The 17496-nt window shown below is 42.9% G+C and overlaps 4 protein-coding genes and 1 long non-coding RNA gene across 5 annotated transcripts in view; 4 read left to right on the top strand and 1 right to left on the bottom strand.

Moving 5' to 3' along the window:
* Nucleotides 1–19: 19 nt before the first annotated feature.
* On the top strand, nucleotides 20–736 carry LOC135343987 (uncharacterized). The gene is made up of 2 exons (XR_010397289.1): nucleotides 20–192; nucleotides 411–736. It is a non-coding gene; the product is annotated as an uncharacterized LOC135343987 (long non-coding RNA).
* Nucleotides 737–1174: 438 nt separating this feature from the next.
* Nucleotides 1175–4347, top strand: LOC135343949 (metabotropic glutamate receptor-like). The gene has a single exon (XM_064541000.1). The coding sequence runs from the start codon at nucleotides 1283–1285 to the stop codon at nucleotides 3992–3994; it is 2712 nt and encodes a 903-aa protein (XP_064397070.1). The 5' UTR covers nucleotides 1175–1282; the 3' UTR covers nucleotides 3995–4347.
* Nucleotides 4348–4589: 242 nt separating this feature from the next.
* LOC135343955 (probable serine/threonine-protein kinase drkD) lies at nucleotides 4590–7677 on the top strand. The gene is made up of 3 exons (XM_064541007.1): nucleotides 4590–4819; nucleotides 4879–5973; nucleotides 6650–7677. Exons 1-3 carry the CDS (start codon nucleotides 4637–4639, stop codon nucleotides 7604–7606), a joined length of 2235 nt encoding a protein of 744 aa, XP_064397077.1. The 5' UTR covers nucleotides 4590–4636; the 3' UTR covers nucleotides 7607–7677.
* A 292-nt stretch (nucleotides 7678–7969) lies between these two features.
* The window catches only part of LOC135343942 (sushi, von Willebrand factor type A, EGF and pentraxin domain-containing protein 1-like), an 89276-nt gene continuing 79749 nt past the window's right edge, over nucleotides 7970–17496 (bottom strand). Inside the window, exons 31-36 of the mRNA XM_064540991.1 lie at nucleotides 10844–10960; nucleotides 10549–10671; nucleotides 10240–10362; nucleotides 10034–10098; nucleotides 8655–9167; nucleotides 7970–8418 (exon numbers count right to left, since the gene is read on the bottom strand). Coding sequence (XP_064397061.1) covers nucleotides 8383–8418; nucleotides 8655–9167; nucleotides 10034–10098; nucleotides 10240–10362; nucleotides 10549–10671; nucleotides 10844–10960 — 977 coding nt within the window. The 3' untranslated portion in view covers nucleotides 7970–8382. The remainder of the gene's footprint in view (nucleotides 8419–8654; nucleotides 9168–10033; nucleotides 10099–10239; nucleotides 10363–10548; nucleotides 10672–10843; nucleotides 10961–17496) is intronic.
* LOC135344284 (uncharacterized protein K02A2.6-like) lies at nucleotides 12549–15854 on the top strand. Its single transcript, XM_064541450.1, has one exon. The coding sequence runs from the start codon at nucleotides 12549–12551 to the stop codon at nucleotides 13608–13610; it is 1062 nt and encodes a 353-aa protein (XP_064397520.1). The 3' UTR covers nucleotides 13611–15854.

The raw sequence follows: 17496 nt of genomic DNA on the forward strand, positions 1-17496 counted from the left end.
AACAAGATCACACACGTCGAAAAGGTCACATTTTCTGTACTGTCTACAAGATCAATAAAGTATAACATCCCAACCGTACCCAAAGCCATGTTTCCCTGGAGCAGTGTCACAAGACAGGTTCTCTCGAGATCCTTGACTAGGAATGTCAATGTTGCCAGGAGCCAATCTACTGCTGTGATGGCAGCTCATGAGGTGAGTTTTATTCAAGCGACCTTTTCAATATCTCTAATCTATCTAGCCGGCTAAAACATCAACTACTGTATACCTATTGTGTATTGTGTATAGTGTAGATTATTTTATCCAAAGGCAGTGTGTACAATAGTAGGTATTGTCGCCCCTTTTTAATCACCTGAGAACACGAGTTCAGGCTCATTCTTGTATCGGTACTGACACTCATCTCTCCCTTTCAGAACATGTTCAGTGCTCACGCGAAGCTGTTTTTCACCGGAGCCATCATGTACACACCGGGAATCCTCATTATGGTCCTGAGACCAAAGCCAAAGGAAGAGTAATTATACTGAAACACGGGAAGAACAATCTGTAATAAAACATAGGACTTTAGAGGTATCTTCATTATTTATCAATTGTGGCATTGTGTGCCTTTAGAAGTATCTTCATTATTTATATTATATTTATCAATTGTGGTTTTGCTTTGTGTGTATACGTTCAGAAACTCGTACCTAGCCATGCAGTTGCCTCAGAAATTCCACTTCAGCATATAATTATTATTGAGATATGTGACAGGAAAACTTTTTTTGTTACATTCGTAAGGCTTGAATAAGTTTGAGAAATTAAATCACTTGTAAACTATCGTAGGTGGTATAATTATGTGTGGCATGATTGTTTGCTTATCATACTTGTGATCAATATGAATCCACTGAGATAATTATACGATTCTTCTAAGCTTTGTGAGGCACTGAATATAATTTTAGTAAGATTGTTCCCAAGTGAAAGTATAATAATATTATTAGCCAACCTGTTTAGTCTCGTAGTACATCCGTGAAATGCGTTGTGACTTTAAATGTACAATAACCATGCAGGCTATATTCAGTAGCATGTATAGCATAGCATAATCAGTACGTTAAACAAGATACCAAATTGGTGCACACATTACTATATTTGACTTGTCTACAGTTTCTACAAAGCATTCGTAAGACAAATAGTACAGTCTAACACTAAATATCCATACAAGTGCCATAGAAAAGGTCACACTTGACAGATGATTATATAAGAAGAAAACATTACAGTAAAGTAAAACTCAAGTTGAAAATAAAGATCAACCATGATATCCATGGGAATTACTATGCTTAAAGCAGCAGTACTTCTATTGTCAATAGCGACGGTCAGTAGTAACTCTTCGCTTGAAAGTCATGACTACAAGCACCAATTCAACAACGACAAATCACCAGAATCGATACTCTACACCAACACCCCCTCAGGCTCTCGTCGAATAAGAGGGATGCGAGAAACAAGACATGCTGATTTTGTTTTGGGAGGTCTATTTCCAGCTCACACTTATTCCAGGAATGGTGAAGTCTGTGGTGACCCTGCTCATATACCTTTGGTGGATGCAATGCTCTTTGCACTGGATAACGTTAACTCAGATCCAAATATTTTACCAAATATCACACTTGGGTACGACATCAGAGACACCTGCTTCATTGAGCGAATTGGTTTGGACGAAGCAGCTGACTTGATTCTCACGGGCACACAGCATAGAGTTGAGAAGTACACAGCTGCTGGTAACGAGCAGATAGGAGGAAACAAGACGACATCACCCTTAACTATCGGCCTAATTGGAGCAGCATCAAGTTCTGTATCAATCCCCATTGCAAGCCTTGGTCGATTGTTTAATATCCCACAGATCAGCTATGCCTCTCAATCCTCCATCCTTGATAATCACGACCGGTACAGCTATTTCTATAGAACTATGCCTTCAAACTCACTGGAAGTACAAGTGATCGTTGATCTGCTTCAACATTTTGAATGGACATACATTTCTATTTTGTACTCCAGAAACAGTTATGGCCAGTCTGGATTCAACAATCTTCACAACCTCGCTGCTAAAAATGGGATATGCATTGATCTACATGAAGGTATTGAAGAGGCATTCAGTGCAACGGATTACAGAACTTTAGCAGAGAAGCTATCACAATCAGCAGCAAATGTAGTTGTGTTTTACATGAATGAGCAAGAAGCGTATCGTTTATTGGATCAGCTGGTAACTGTTGCATCAAACCGTCGCTTCATTTGGGTCGCCAGTGGTGCATGGTATTACATAGCTGATAGACTACCCCCTCATATTGTCTCAGGTCTATTCAGCACATTGCCTCTTTTTAAACATGACAATCACTTCTACGATTACTACTATGATCTCTTCCCAAACAATAACGAGCGAAATCCATGGTTTCCCGATACCCAATCAATTTTCAAAGATGTAGCTGCTGCTAACTGTACGACTAATTGCACTGAAGACACTCCTAACCCATTTCACAGATTGAAGATTATAGACATTTACACATCTGCAGTTATAGACGCAGTGTATGCTTTTGCCCATGCTCTTGAGAAATACCTTGATGAGAATTGCGAAGAGCCTTTAGTGTGGAACAAAAATGCAAAGACGTGTAATGGCCAGAAGACACTATTTAGTGGTTCAGGTCTGCTCCAATACATTGATAAAGTCAATTTCACTAGTCTAACTGGAAACCATATTACGTTCAACAGTGAGGGAAATATTAACTGTGCGTATTCCATAATCAACTATCAGTCGGAAATTGATCAAAACCAGTCCATCCATAAATTTACTACAATTGGAACATGGGAGAACGGTTCTTTGGCTTTCGATTCTAGTACTCCAGCACAATTTGGTTTGGATAATAATGGACAACCAATGTTTTCATCAGTTCAATCTCAATGCCAAAGCTGTGCTCCTGGACAATATGTGAGGAAGATCAATGCCTCCTGCTGTGGTCTTTGTGATGACTGCCTTGGTCAGATGTTTTCAAATAACTCTGAGGCTGCTCGGTGTCTTAACTGCTCCATGTATGGTGAGATGTGGGGGAACAACCCCATTACTGGTAGTACTAGTTGTGTTGAGATGCCCCAAATATATTTGCAATTCACCCATCCATTTGCTGTCGTAGTCGCAATAGGGTCACTGATTGGTCTAGTACTCCTAGTAACAGCTTTCATTCTCCTGGTAATTTACTGGAATTCTCCAGTTATTAGGTCCTCTAGTCGTGAGTCTGTTGTTCTTGTTCTATTCGGTGCTGGGAGTAGCTTTGGAGCTAGTTTCATATATCTTGCTCCCCCGTTCTTGCCAATTTGTGCTCTGCAGCGAGTCTCATTGTGGTTTTGTTTCTCTCTAATGAATGGATCCCTTTTAATCAAAATGATTAGAATCACTAGAATCTTTGTTTTCCAGAAATCGAAAATGAATCAACACAAGTGTGCTCAACCTTACCAACAAGTCATTTTCTCTATACTGCTAGTGGCAGTTCAAATGGTCATTGTACTATGCTCAATCTTATTTGAGCACCCGAGAGTTTCACATGAGATGCTACAGAATAACCTGAACTTAGATTCCTCCCCAGAAATCTTGCTTACTTGTCAGCCTGAGCCTCTCGTGGGGTTCATTGTATCAGTTATGTACGAAGCTGGGCTCATTGTAGCTACTGTCATACTGGGTACGTTGACATTTAAAAGTCCTGCCAACTTTAACGAGTCCAAATCGGTCTGTGTCTCGGCGTATATCCTTCTATCAATTTGGACGATGTTCTTTGTTTCATACTTCTTCACTGAGTCGGCACAAAACGTCCAGAATGCTTTCATTGGGTTCACCAACACTCTAGGAGCATACACTATACTGGGGAGCGTCGTGGGACCCAGACTATTTACTGTAATTTTCATGAAGAAAAGAAACTCCAACCGTTTCAGCAGACGAGAGAAACACAGTGCTGATAAGAAAAGTGACAATTTGCCACCAGCACCGTAAAAACACAATGTCTTGAAATGAGCTGCTTGACAATTTCATGTTAATTTTTTTCAGTTTGAATAGCGCTGTTCCCATAATTGCATGTGTGTATGTATCGTCACTCTCATAACATTATCAATGCTGTATCTGCACTCCCCTGATATAGTTTCTATTGTCGTACGTATACATTGTACATGTACAGTAACACTAGTACTGGATAACATTTTCAATACACAGTTAAAAGAGTCTGGAGTACGGTCCAACTTGAAATCCGAAACCTTCCATGAAATCTCGAACGCTTTATAACGAAACCTGTGAAATCTCAAATGAAATCTTATAGACACTACACCTTTTTTAAAGAAAAAAGGGTGTGACTAGAGAAACATGCACATTAACGTCATACTGAAAGCTACATATTGCATGATGAGTCTGTGTTCAGATATTACACTTGTCTTACACTATTGCATGTGATAACACCATCAGTTTACTTATACATGGTAGTTTTGCAACAGCATAGTCATGTCAAATAGCTGTGGTTGGGAATGGGGATTGTGGGGGTGGTTAATGATAATCATGACTGCATAAGATACACCCCCTCATGTGCACCAGATCTAGATCCTAAAATTATATTAATTTTGTGCACACTGTAAAGATCTACTTGCAATGGGCAACAGACTGATCACTGCTCCCGAGCTAGAGCAGTTTACAGTCACTACAGTTCACTTGACTGGACGTGTACTAGGAGCAGGTGCTTATGGCAGTGTGGTGGAGGTGGAGATACCTGGAGCAAAGGTGGCTGCCAAGAAATTGCATCAACAACTTGTCAACCTAGGCTCTCCACTGCAGGTATATTTCATTTCATAAAGTTATATAGTTTAGCAATCAGTTAATTTATTTTCCTAAAGGTTGAGAAATGGGTGACTGATTTTGTGGAAGAGTGTAAGCTGATGAGCCAGCTCCGTCACCCTCATATAGTACAGTTCCTGGGGGTGTGCTATCTTCCTGGATCTCAACTCCCCGTCCTACTGATGGAGAAGTTACAAACCAGCCTCGACAACCTTCTGGAAACCAGCCCCAACATTCCTATTGACCTCAAAGTGCACCTTCTGACGGGGACTGGCCGAGGGGTGGTCTATCTGCACAGCCGCACTCCACCCATTGCCCATCGTGATCTGACAGCCAGAAACATTCTAGTTGATGACAGTCTCAATGCAAAAATAGCAGATTTGGGCGTTTCAAAGATTGTGAACATTCAGCCTGGCCAACTAGCTGCTACGATGACGCAAGCCCCAGGTAATAATCTGTACATGCCACCAGAGGCAATCCAAGAGGAAGGAGCTGCACGATACAATACAGCCATAGACATCTTCTCCTTTGGTGTGGTATCTCTGTTCACACTGACACAAACCTTCCCTAAAGACCTCAAACCTGCAACATATCATGATCCCGTTGTAAAAATGATTGTTGGCCGATCAGAAATCGAACGCCGTGAAAATTACATCGTGCCTATGAAAGCAGCTCTTGGTGCGACCCACCCCCTAGTCCAGTTGACCCTCGATTGTCTGGAGTACCTTCCTGAAAATCGACCATCTGCTGCAGTGGTGTTGAGACGATTGGAGGAGGTTGGAACAACACTCCCTCGGAACTTCACTCAAAGCAAGCTGGAACTGGTTCAGCAAAACAGTGAGCTTCAAGATGTGAATGATCACCTGAAACGACAAAGCACTGGCAATGAACGAGAACTGAAACAACGAAATGAAGCACAGATACAAATCATTGAGCAATTACAATCGACGAATGACCATCTCGACTCTGAAACAAAGGAGCAAGCGCAATTGATCACTGCCTTACAAGAACAACTCCGAGTCCGATACAAGGAGACACAAGCAAATAAAACCACAACTCCGAAAGAGACCATCCAACAACGGGAGAAAGCGGTTAACAAACCTCGACAATTAGAAAGTAAAGGGACTCAACCAGCAACCTCACCAAGACACAAGGTAAATTAACAAGTAATTATGTAATTAACAATGTTTAGGCCAAGCAAAGTCAATTTGTAGTTTCTCAGGCTATTATTCCTAAAATAGCAAGGCATTTATTAATGATAATGATTTCATATAATTTTAATTGAAAACACACCCCTAACTTCCTCAATAAGCGGAAGTGCATAATTTTTACTTATTAATTTTAGTCATAATTATATTCATAACCAAAAAACCATACAAATTTATCCTTTTCTTTTTTTTAGTGCCTTTAATTTGAGGTCACGTGATATTTAACGTAAAGCTGCCAATTTCCAAGCGTGAGGGCCTGAGAAACTACAAATTGACTTTGCATGGCCTTATTACCTCAGTCTACAGTGCATGCATGCATGGTTGAGTGTCTATAGAATGTTACAATGTTCTTGAATTACATGATAATCCCAAGAGAGCACATGAATGTGATGATGTGTGTGTATATGGTGATGTCTCAGGATGTTACCTCACAACCACAGTGACAACAGATGACTTGGCTGTATAATATGATTCAATATGACGTCGTAATGATGCCTATCACAAACATGTGAAATGAATCCATAACTATAATTGGTTTATAAGCACAAAAGCAAGCATAAACAATCTCTGCACTGCTCTCTTAATATTATTGTGATGACTTTAAACTTCCTTTTTTATATAGGGTTCTCCACCAGCAGTGCTATCAACTCTCATCTGGAAGAAATGCAAAAATTCTCCGCAAGTGGTCAGTACACGATTTGTTGCCAACAACAACAAGCTGTACACTATAGGCAAGATAGGTGACCCCCAGGCTCTGCACGAGTACGCACCTGATCAAGATGAATGGATTGCACTTCTCAGCCCCCCCATTGAAAATTTCACCATAGCAACCCTGAAGGGCACTTTACTAGCAGTGCCAGTACTAGACATTTCGTGTACCGAGGCTGATTCAGAAGCTTCTATCTTCAAATTGGTTGAATATGATCATGAAGAGCTATCATTCAAAAGGCATCAATGGATTTTGTCTGACTTCACTTTGCCACGAAATGCAACCCAATCACATCCTGCTATAGTGGAATACAGTAACTACCTTATCGTTGCTTGTGGGCAAACAGATGACCCCTTTGCTATTCATGCTAGTATTGAGGACGTCTATAGCCACTCCAACATTAAACTATGGATTCTTCAGGCTACGAATAACACATGGATTAGTACTACATGCCCAATTCTAGGCTCTAATTTCAGCACAATGCTAATTGTTTGCGACCATCTGTATGTAGTAGGAATCGATCGGGAGGTATTTAAAGCACACGTACCTTCTCTTATATCGCGATCTGTTTCTCATGGGAAACGTATGTGGGAAAAGGTCCCAAGTATGCCAAGTTTTATGTCGTCTCTTGTAACCGTTGGCAACAGCGTGTTGGCTGTGGGGGGCACTAAAGATGTTGAGTTTGGATGGGGGGGTATTCCTGCTACTAGTATTCATTCGTATGACCCAGCCTTGAAACGATGGACGAAGAGAGGCATCCTTCCTGAAAAAATTTACCACTACTCTTGTATCAAACTATCCGGCAAATTGTATGTATTTGGTTTAGCTTCTGACGCACAAACCACTGTGATGTATCAGAGTATTCTGTGAAACATTAACATCATTTTATTACTTATAATAGCTGCATATAATTATACCAATTTGTCAATGATCTTAAAACGTTTCACTGTAAACTGCATACTGCACGAAAATAATAGCTGAAACAGCTTGTTATAAAGACGGCTTTCCCCTTAATTAATGGCAGTATAATTTATACTGTAATAACCCCGATCAAAGAGACCATTCGTGCCTCCCTTAAAGAACATTATTTGTGCCGACCATAAGTCCCAAAATGCACTACCGGCGATATCAAAACACTGAAACTGTTAGTTTAACTGTCGATTCATTACTATAAGTGACACATGTGTTTTTCTAATTATGTGTCAGACTATTTCGTGAAATTTTTATCCTGGACTGACATAATATTGACCATACTAAAAAAATTATCTTTAACACTGATCCTCATTTAATTTGGTTATGTGAGATGAAACAGTTTGACAAAAAATAGTTATAACGTTTTACTGTCAGTGGTAAGCATTACTCTTTTGCATTTGATAATTTTCAGCCTGATAGAACAAATTAATAGTAAACTAAACAACTTCTAGTAATTGAATTCAATGTCTGCTACTCCTTGATTGTGCATGATAGTGTCACCACCCTGAAGGGGTGTGGTCATCTGGGAGTACGAGCTCCTGAGGGCAGGGGTGGTGAAGTCGTTGCTAGAAGTAAACGTAGAGAACTCAGAGCCTTGAGCTAAATCGGGAACGTAGGTAGGTTTGATTCGCTTTTGTCTCTGAGCGGAGGTCTCTTGGAAGGAGAGAGCATCATTACTGGCTGAGGCACCCTCCACAAAACCAGGGGGACTGCATGGTGCATCGGTGGTAGAAATGATTAATAAAGGTAATGTGCATGCATGTCTATATACACAAATTAAGTAACATCTTCATGGAAGAGCAAGAGATGTGTCATCATACATACACATAATAGTGTATGTGTATATGCCCATGCAATGATTAGGTTATTAATTCATTATGGCACTGTGGCTACTTAACAACGTCTGAGGGTGCCTATTCAGAAAAAAGTTACAGTAACAACTTACCGTGTCTTGCTGATCCTGGATATCCTGACGATAAACACACAACAAATTATGAGCAGGGTGAGAATGAGTAACAAGGCAACACCACCTCCCACCGCTGACACGGCGATAATCTCTATCATACTTAATTGAACCCTCAGATTCACCACTAGGCGTTTGTTCAGTTGCTTGTGTACCTGTGGTTGGTCTAGTCCCATTGTCTGACGGGTTCATACAGTCACTCTGAATATCAAATTCAACTTCACAATACGAAGCAATTCTTATTCTCACTGATTGTACTACAAGTGAGGGACTAGTGGAGATCCAGTCTTGTAGAATAGCAATAAGTTGAGTACAGTTTTCACCGTTAGTGACATCAAGTGTTGCTCTGTAAACGGCTACATTGCTTGTGGTGCAGTCGAGTTGGGCGTTAGTGATTTGAGAGGATAGTAGCATACAGTCGTCTCCACACTCATTATTGACGGTGGTTAGAACGCCAGCTGTTAGGTCTGATATTTTGGCTTGTGGTTCGGCAGTCTCTGTGTGTGTGTGTGGGTGTGTGTGAAAGTGTCGTACTTTAATAGCGCGAAGTACCCCAGGGGCGGATCCAGGGGGTGGTTTTGAGGGGCTGAAGCCCCCCCCTTTTGAAAAAACTACCTATGTATTGCTAGTCTGAGGTTACAACAATTTTGCCACCAACCTTGTTACTTATACATCTGCATGTAGACTCACTGACTTAAGAGATGCTAGACAATAGCCAGGCCAGGTCTAGCTACTAAGAGTATAAAAGATCTAGGCTACCTAGCTTGACCTAGCCATCTCTCCTACATCTATGACCTAGCTAGCTAGACTTACGTACTAATTTATAGGTCAACTATTGTTGTTGCTGAGTCAGCTCCTTGTGGAAGGAGGCTATTGTGCATGCTGCTGAGCTGCAACACATGGAGCAGATCTCAGACTGTTTCAGCTAGTTGCAAGGAAGCAGCCTTACCTCCTCTCACTCTCAGTGCAGTCTGAGTATAGGCATTGTGATTCTTTCATGTACCAAGAGTGCATGAATGTGCATGTAACATACAGTATACAATCCTTTGTTGATGAGAACGAGTTTTTTGTATTAACTTTTTCGTATTCAGTATTCACTTATTAATATGAAAGTTCCAAGGTCAAATTGTGAGCAAAAAGCAAAAAGCAAAAAAGCAAAAAAGTTCACCTCCGGTGAGGCGGGAGGGGAATGCTCCCCCTCCCGTACCCACCCCCTAGGTGGCTCTGCCACCCTCGTACGGGGCTTCGCCCCTTTCTACTAGCCCCCCCTTTCATTTTTCCTGGATCCGCCCCTGTACCCCCATGCACACTAGGCAGATAATTATATTTGATTAATGATAAGCAATGCAAAAGAAACCTACAAACCACTGTGAACATGTAACAATGCTCTCCAATACCAGCTGGAAGTCGCTTGAGCATGGAGGAGCTGATAAATAAGAAATAAGCACATTAGCCGTGTATCAAACAATTATTTTTGTACAGTGTAGGTTACGTATAGCGTTGACGTTTATATTTATAGGATACATACATTGTTCAATACACGACCAATGCATTTTATTCTCCTTACCTTCGCAGGAAAAGCCATCCCCCTCGAAGCCAGGTCTGCATACACATGTGAAGCTGCCCTCCGTGTCTGTACAGATAGCTCTCTGGTGGCAACTGTGACTAGCCTCTGAGCACTCATCAATGTCTGTAGTGAAAACAGAGAAGATAAGTGTGGCAATGAAGGGTAGTCTCAGTAGCATGATACTAGCAGGCCATCTCTTTTAAAGCTATGCATGCACTAGCTGTTGGTCTGCCAAAAAGTGACTAACAAAAACAGATTTCACTGTACAAACAGATTTCACTGAACAATGTTGCAGTACAAATCAGTTACTTTGACAGTCCAATCCTCCTCCCTTGTAGCCTGGTCTGCAGACACATGAGTGACCCCCCTCAGTATTGATACAGTTAGCATTCTCATCGCAATTGCCGCTGCCACGAGCACACTCATCAACATCTGCATGACAGAGTTACAAACAATCATAGCTAGCTACGTAAAAGATATGGTTATAGAAAGATCAACTGTCAAAAATGTGATAAAGAATGGTCTACACAGTTAAATGCTCCTTCCCTTTATGTGCTCCTGCTTTAACTGATACCAACACTTACAGCTACTATGTGAAACTCACCAACACAGGTCAATCCGTCTCCTTGGAATCCCCTCAGGCACTCACAGCCATACTGTAACTTGCCCACTCGTACACAGCTGGCCCGAGGATGACACTCATCACACACCGCAAACACGTCTGTAAACAAAACAGTCATCTTATACAATTAGCTATATAGTAACACTTTTTTATGATGTATGTATAATTATATAGAGCGATCGAAACCTTCTGGTTATAAACAATCTTTGCTATGATACCTACCTTATGTATAGCGGGTGATTTTGTATTACTTTCGTATAGTTATAATAGTAACGTAGAACCTATTGTGGTAGAATAATTTCGCAGTTTTAATATTCGGATGATGCACTGTACTATATACAATACGAAAATACAAAATTTACTGTGCTCTTTCAGTCAATGACCAAACTCACTCTGGCAGGTTGGCTGACTACTGGTCCACAATCCGACTGAGTTGCAAGTTCTGTTCACCTCACCGACCAAGTTAAACCCGGTGTCACACTGGTAACTCACTGTCCCCAATTTGTATACCGTTCAGGAAAATCTGACCATTCATCGGACTCTCCAGCGAAACACACTCCTCATGCATTTGATGCTACATCGTAGAATGCGAATAAGAATGCCGTTTATTAAATGTTCGCTTCCTACACTACCTGTATATGCTAGACAATGCTTCTTAATTAAATTGACGATTCGTGACATTCAATCATTACCTAGATTTAACAATTCCTTTTTCCCATGTGCTGTTTCAACAATTATTACTCAAAAGCCTTACCTATGAATTAGCCTCGATCCCAAGACAATTAAAAAGGCCTTGGATTCGAGGCTAATAGTGCGTAGCGAGGTTGCACTCCAGTGTATTTAATAATGATGTCATTGGAATGGCAGCCATTTTGAGGTACCAGCAGCAGACTTTTACGTACAAGGAGGCGACCTAGCGTTCAATTAGAGACGGATCGGCCTGGGATCGAGGCTAACAATGAACAGGATTTGGCTAGTATTTAGCACCAAAAGATACCCTTTGTAGAAGGTTATTTATCTTCAAAACAAGACCAAGGTGGCAAGAAGAAGTACCTGAACAAGCTAGATATCATTATTGGGCTAGATCCTTCAAAATGCGGCTGAAAACAAGGAGTGAAAAGATGGCTCTGTACTAGTGGAAATGTGCACATTGCAATGACATAGAGTTATTTTCAAGTTTATGTGCGTCAGCTATATTTAGCTATATGATTTTATGACATGTGTGTGCAAGTATGAACTGAATTGAACATTCTATGAAAAAGTTGGTACGTTTGGTACCCCAAAATGGCGGCTATCATTGAATTATCAAAGTGTGACGTCATATCACACTGTAGTAATGTGCATATTGTTTACTTTTAGTTGTGTTAATTAACTCATGTCCTGTGGTTAACTTTACTTCCTGTATTGTACTTTTCTGTTATTGTGGTTTCTGTTCGTTAGTAGGTTCTTTCTGTATAGTTGTTCTTTGTTCCCTTTGTGCCTAGCTATAGGGGCCCGCTCCAGGCGGCTCTTTGTGTATGGGAGCCTCTGCTCCACTGCCTTTTGTCTTGTACATACTTATACCTTTGTTCTTGTGCATTTTATCAGTTTTTGAATACGATTTCACTAAACTCAAATGTCTGCATGAACCTGCGACATAACAATTGGCGACGAGGATGGGATCGGCAACCAAACCAAGTACTACCCCATGGCTCATCTCTCAATCGGCACTATTGGCCCCTTCCAACCCAGCACGGAGGATTGGAAAGCGTATACAGAGCGACTTGTCTTTTTTGTCGCTAACCGCATTGATGACGCAGACATACGTCGTGCAACACTTCTCACCGTGTGCGGACCGTCAATGTATGGACTCGTCCGTGATCTCCTTGCTCCCGCAGCTCCTACCGAACATCTCCTTGTTGTCGCTGGCAAGGGACCCTCCTTGCTTGGACGAGACTGGCTGGAGAACCTAAGACTGGATTGGCACAGCATTAAATACTCAACGACCATGGCCGACGATCTCCAGGAGATCTTGGACAAGCATTCCACAGTGTTTGGGAAAGACCTCGGGCACATCAAGGATGCTCCTGCCACTATTCATATTGATCCAGCGCACAAACCTCGATTTTGCAAGGCCCGTCCTGTTCCCTACTCTCGCCGCTCGAAGGTGGAGAAAGAAATCTCACATCTCGAAGAACAAGGCGTTATTGAACCGGTGCAGTTCTCCGATTGGGCAGCTCCTGTCGTACCGGTGGTCAAGAAGGATGGCTCTATCCGACTGTGCGGTGACTACAAGGTTACTGTCAACACTGTGGCTAAACCTGACACTTACCCTCTACCTCGCATTGAGGACATCTTTGCCTCTCTGGCGAATGGTAAATCATTTACTAAGTTAGACCTTGCACACGCCTACCAACAGATCTCACTGACGGAGGAATCCAAGGTCCTGACGACTGTCAACACTCACAAGGGTCTCTTTCGGTACAACCGTCTACCGTTTGGGGTCTCAGCTGCTCCATCGATATTCCAACGAACCATGGAGAGCCTCATGCAGGGTCTACCTCACGTAGTGGTGTATATTGACGACATCCTCGTGACAGGATCCACTGGAGAAGAGCACCTCCGCACTCTAGAAGAAGTCCTAGACAGACTTGAGAAGGCCGGAGCTCGCCTGAAACGTGAGAAATGCAGATTCATGCTTCCCATGGTGGAGTACCTAGGTCACCGGATCTCTGCTGACGGTCTCCAGCCCACGGACGCAAAAATCTAGGCATTGAAACAAGCACCCATTCCCCGGAATGTTACTCAGCTGAAGGCATTTCTAGGCCTCCTGAATTAATCTCTCTACTCTGCTCGCCCCCCTTCACAGGTTACTACGAAAGGCTACTGCCTGGATTTGGGGCCCTGATCAGCAGAAGGCGTTCGACCAAGCCAAGCAAACGTTGACGTCAGACAGAGTCTTAGCACACTATGACCCATCTCTACCTCTCATCTTGGCATGTGATGCCTCGCCGTATGGAGTTGGAGCTGTGCTCTCTCATCGTTTCCCGGACGGCACCGAGAAACCTGTGGCCTTCATATCCCGCTCACTTGGTCCGGCTGAAAAGAAATACTCCCAGCTGGACAAAGAGGGGTTAGCTATTATTTTTGGTGTTAAACGTCTCCACCAATATCTGGTTGGCAGACAGTTTACCATTTTGTCTGACCACAAGCCCCTGCAGCACCTATTCAAAGAGAACGCAGTCCTGGCCTCAGCTCGACTTCAACGATGGGCACTCATCCTAGGCGCGTACAGCTACACGATCGAGTACAAGCCAGGACCAGACCATGCCAATGCTGATGTCTTCAGTCGTCTCCCCCTCCCAGAATGTGCTACCGAAGTACCGACCCCTGGAGAGAATATCCTGGCTATCAGCATGCTGGAATCCCTACCAGTCACGGCAAAAGAAATCACATCCTGGACAGAGAAGGATCCGGTCCTCTCTCGAGTTCGCCGTATGCTTGCTTCTGGCTGGAGAGACAACACCGACGCAGAACTCAAACCCTACCAGCAACGGCACACTCAACTTAGCCTCCACGATGGCTGTGTCATGTGGGGAAGTCGCGTGGTTATCCCACCTCCAGGAAGGGAGAGAATTCTCGAGGAACTTCATGAAGGACACCCGGGCATCTCGAAAATGAAGAATCTCGCCCGATGTTTTGTATGGTGGCCCGGAATGGACAAAGCACTCGAAGAGAAAGTCAAGCTGTGTGACGCCTGCCAGCGAACCAGGAAACTCCCTCCAGTGGCACCGATTCAACCCTGGGAATGGCCAGAACGCCCCTGGGCTAGGCTGCACATCGACTACGCTGGCCCTCTTCTCGGACACATGTTCTTGGTCGTAGTAGACGCCCACTCGAAGTGGATGGAGGTGAAAGCTGTACGGCACGCTACCACGGCTCAGGTCGATCTTCGCGACTCACGACATACCTGAATTGCTCGTGTCAGACAACAGATCAGTATTCACCAGTGCTGAATTCAAGGACTTTGTAAAAACACAAGGAATTCGACACACTACCTCAGCACCATACCACCCCACAACAAATGGATTGGCAGAACGAGCCGTCCAAACCTTCAAGGCTTACATGAAGAAAGCCCCTGATGCCCCACTCAGAGACAACCTATCCCAGTTTCTGTTTCAGTACAGAATGACGCCGCACTCCACAACAGGCATCTCCCCATCTGAGCTACTACTGAATCGCCGACCTCGCTCTAAGCTTGACCTAGCTATCCCGAACCTGACTCAAAAAGTTCGCGCAAAACAGCTGAAGCAAAAGATTGGTCATGATCAGCATGCTGTGGCTCGGAAGTTCGATGTTGGAGACAATGTCTATGTTTGTGATCTGCCCTCCAAGAAGGACTGGGTTCCCGGCACAATTGAAAGTACAGCTGGCCCTCTGTCTTTCAACGTTACCCTGATGACTGGTCAGACGTTTCATCGACACGCAGATCCCCGCTCTACAGTCGAACAACAACCCCTGACTGATTGGACCGATATACCGGAACTAGATCATGATACCGAAACACCCGACTTGAACTCTGAACAATCACCACCACCACCAACTGGCTCGACACTAGCAACTCCAAGTGTTCGTCGGTCAGCTCGAGCGACAACCGCTCCAGACTACCTTGTGGACCATTACTAGTTTGTAGTGAGTTATTTTATATGTTGATGTAACGCTTCCATCTAGTAGGGGAGGAAGTGTAGTAATGTGCATATTGTTTACTTTTAGTTGTGTTAATTAACTCATGTCCTGTGGTTAACTTTACTTCCTGTATTGTACTTTTCTGTTATTGTGGTTTCTGTTCGTTAGTAGGTTCTTTCTGTATAGTTGTTCTTTGTTCCCTTTGTGCCTAGCTATAGGGGCCCGCTCCAGGCGGCTCTTTGTGTATGGGAGCCTCTGCTCCACTGCCTTTTGTCTTGTACATACTTATACCTTTGTTCTTGTGCATTTTATCAGTTGTTGAATACGATTTCACTAAACTCAAATGTCTGCATGAACCTGCGACATAACACACACCCACTGCAATGGGTCTATTCGCTCCACCTTGCTCAGGTATTCGAGCGAATACCTGAGCAACCACAGCACATGCCCCATAGCCAGCCCCGGATGTTTTCTATTTGAACGCTAGGTCAATAACATGGGTCTGGTGAACTTCCTATGTACAAGTTGTGTCGACACGCCGAAGATTTCTCGGCGTGTTAACCGCTGCGGTCAACTGGAGGCAAAAAGAAGGAAAGATAGTTATGCAAAGCAGCCTCTTATTGCCCAACTTGCTACAGTTTCCAATAATAATAATGGCTTATAATAAGCCATTATTGTCAGTTGCATTTAGCTAGAAACTGTTATTTATGCCCTAAGACTATCCCAGAAGATCACAAGAGAGAAGTTCCATGGGTAGTTGTACAGAAGCAAGAGCTGAGTTATAGATAATTAGCTTCAAGGATGTCTCCTACTAGTACTATATCTATACCTGAAACCAGCATTCCATATTCAAGTGGCAGTACTGCAAATAAGATTTGATTTGCATCTTTTTCTCTGAGAACTGAATCCATGCCATTGTTGAGAACCTTGAAACATAACATGCCTGGTTTATATAAGCTCAGTCTAGATCTTTCTAGTGACTCTGAGTAGTTGCTATAGCTTCTCTCCTTCTTGCATGTGTAGATCCTAGCCTCGATCCCAGGCCGAGTTTTCGCTTTTATAACGGTTAGGCAAACAACTGGGCCTGGTACTAGTTGTCTGCACATGTGTCAGTCATTTGTCAGATTCTGACAAATGGATATTCTCGTTCACTTTCGTGACATTTATATTCGTGTACTATCGTGTACTAGGAGTCAGTTCCCATTTTATCATTATTGGAATCGATTGGAATGGCTCTTAGCTGAAGCTTCTCTCTTCTCTGAAGCTTATTCTGAAGACGGTATAAAGCTTTGTCAAGCTTGTTAAGGTCAGGTATTTTTGTGTGGGCCCTATGGCTATGCTATTAAGTCTTGTTCATGTTTGGCAAGATCTACCGGTAGGTAGACTATAGTTTCATCATTAATATGGTGGATCAAGTGAAGAGTGTGAGCTAGAGAACTTGGTGCTGCCATCATCAGCTCGTCGACAATGACAATGACACTATAACCTGTTTAATACGAGAAATTTAATATGTATAGATCTACACGTATTTAGAATGTCTACTTCTCTGTACAGGAGCAATGGCTAATATCCAGCTATCCCAACAGTGCTCCTCTTGGCTTAGCCTCGACTCAAGTCCGCTTTACTAAAGCGGCCTTGAATCGAGGCTACTCTTGGCTATACTAACGGACGAGACTGGACAGTTTGAGTTGTCCTATACTCACAGGACTGGAGTATGACCTGCTCATTCGAGCGTTGCTGGGTAGCTCAGAGACATCAAGAGAATCTACGTTTTCTCAAGCAAAATTTAACTGAGTTACGAGTTGGGGCCTAGAATCAGAGAAGTCCAGCAGCCTGCTAAATCTTTTTGAAACGTAATTTGAAGGCATTCAATCATCCTGAAGTTGCCCTGGGTCACTGTAATTGTGCTGCAGCACAACTGGCAACTCCCCAGGCCTTTGTGAAGCAGCTCCTTATGTGCATCTTTTGTG

This window comes from Halichondria panicea, chromosome 11, assembly GCF_963675165.1.
Source record: "Halichondria panicea chromosome 11, odHalPani1.1, whole genome shotgun sequence".
Taxonomy (NCBI): domain Eukaryota; kingdom Metazoa; phylum Porifera; class Demospongiae; order Suberitida; family Halichondriidae; genus Halichondria; species Halichondria panicea.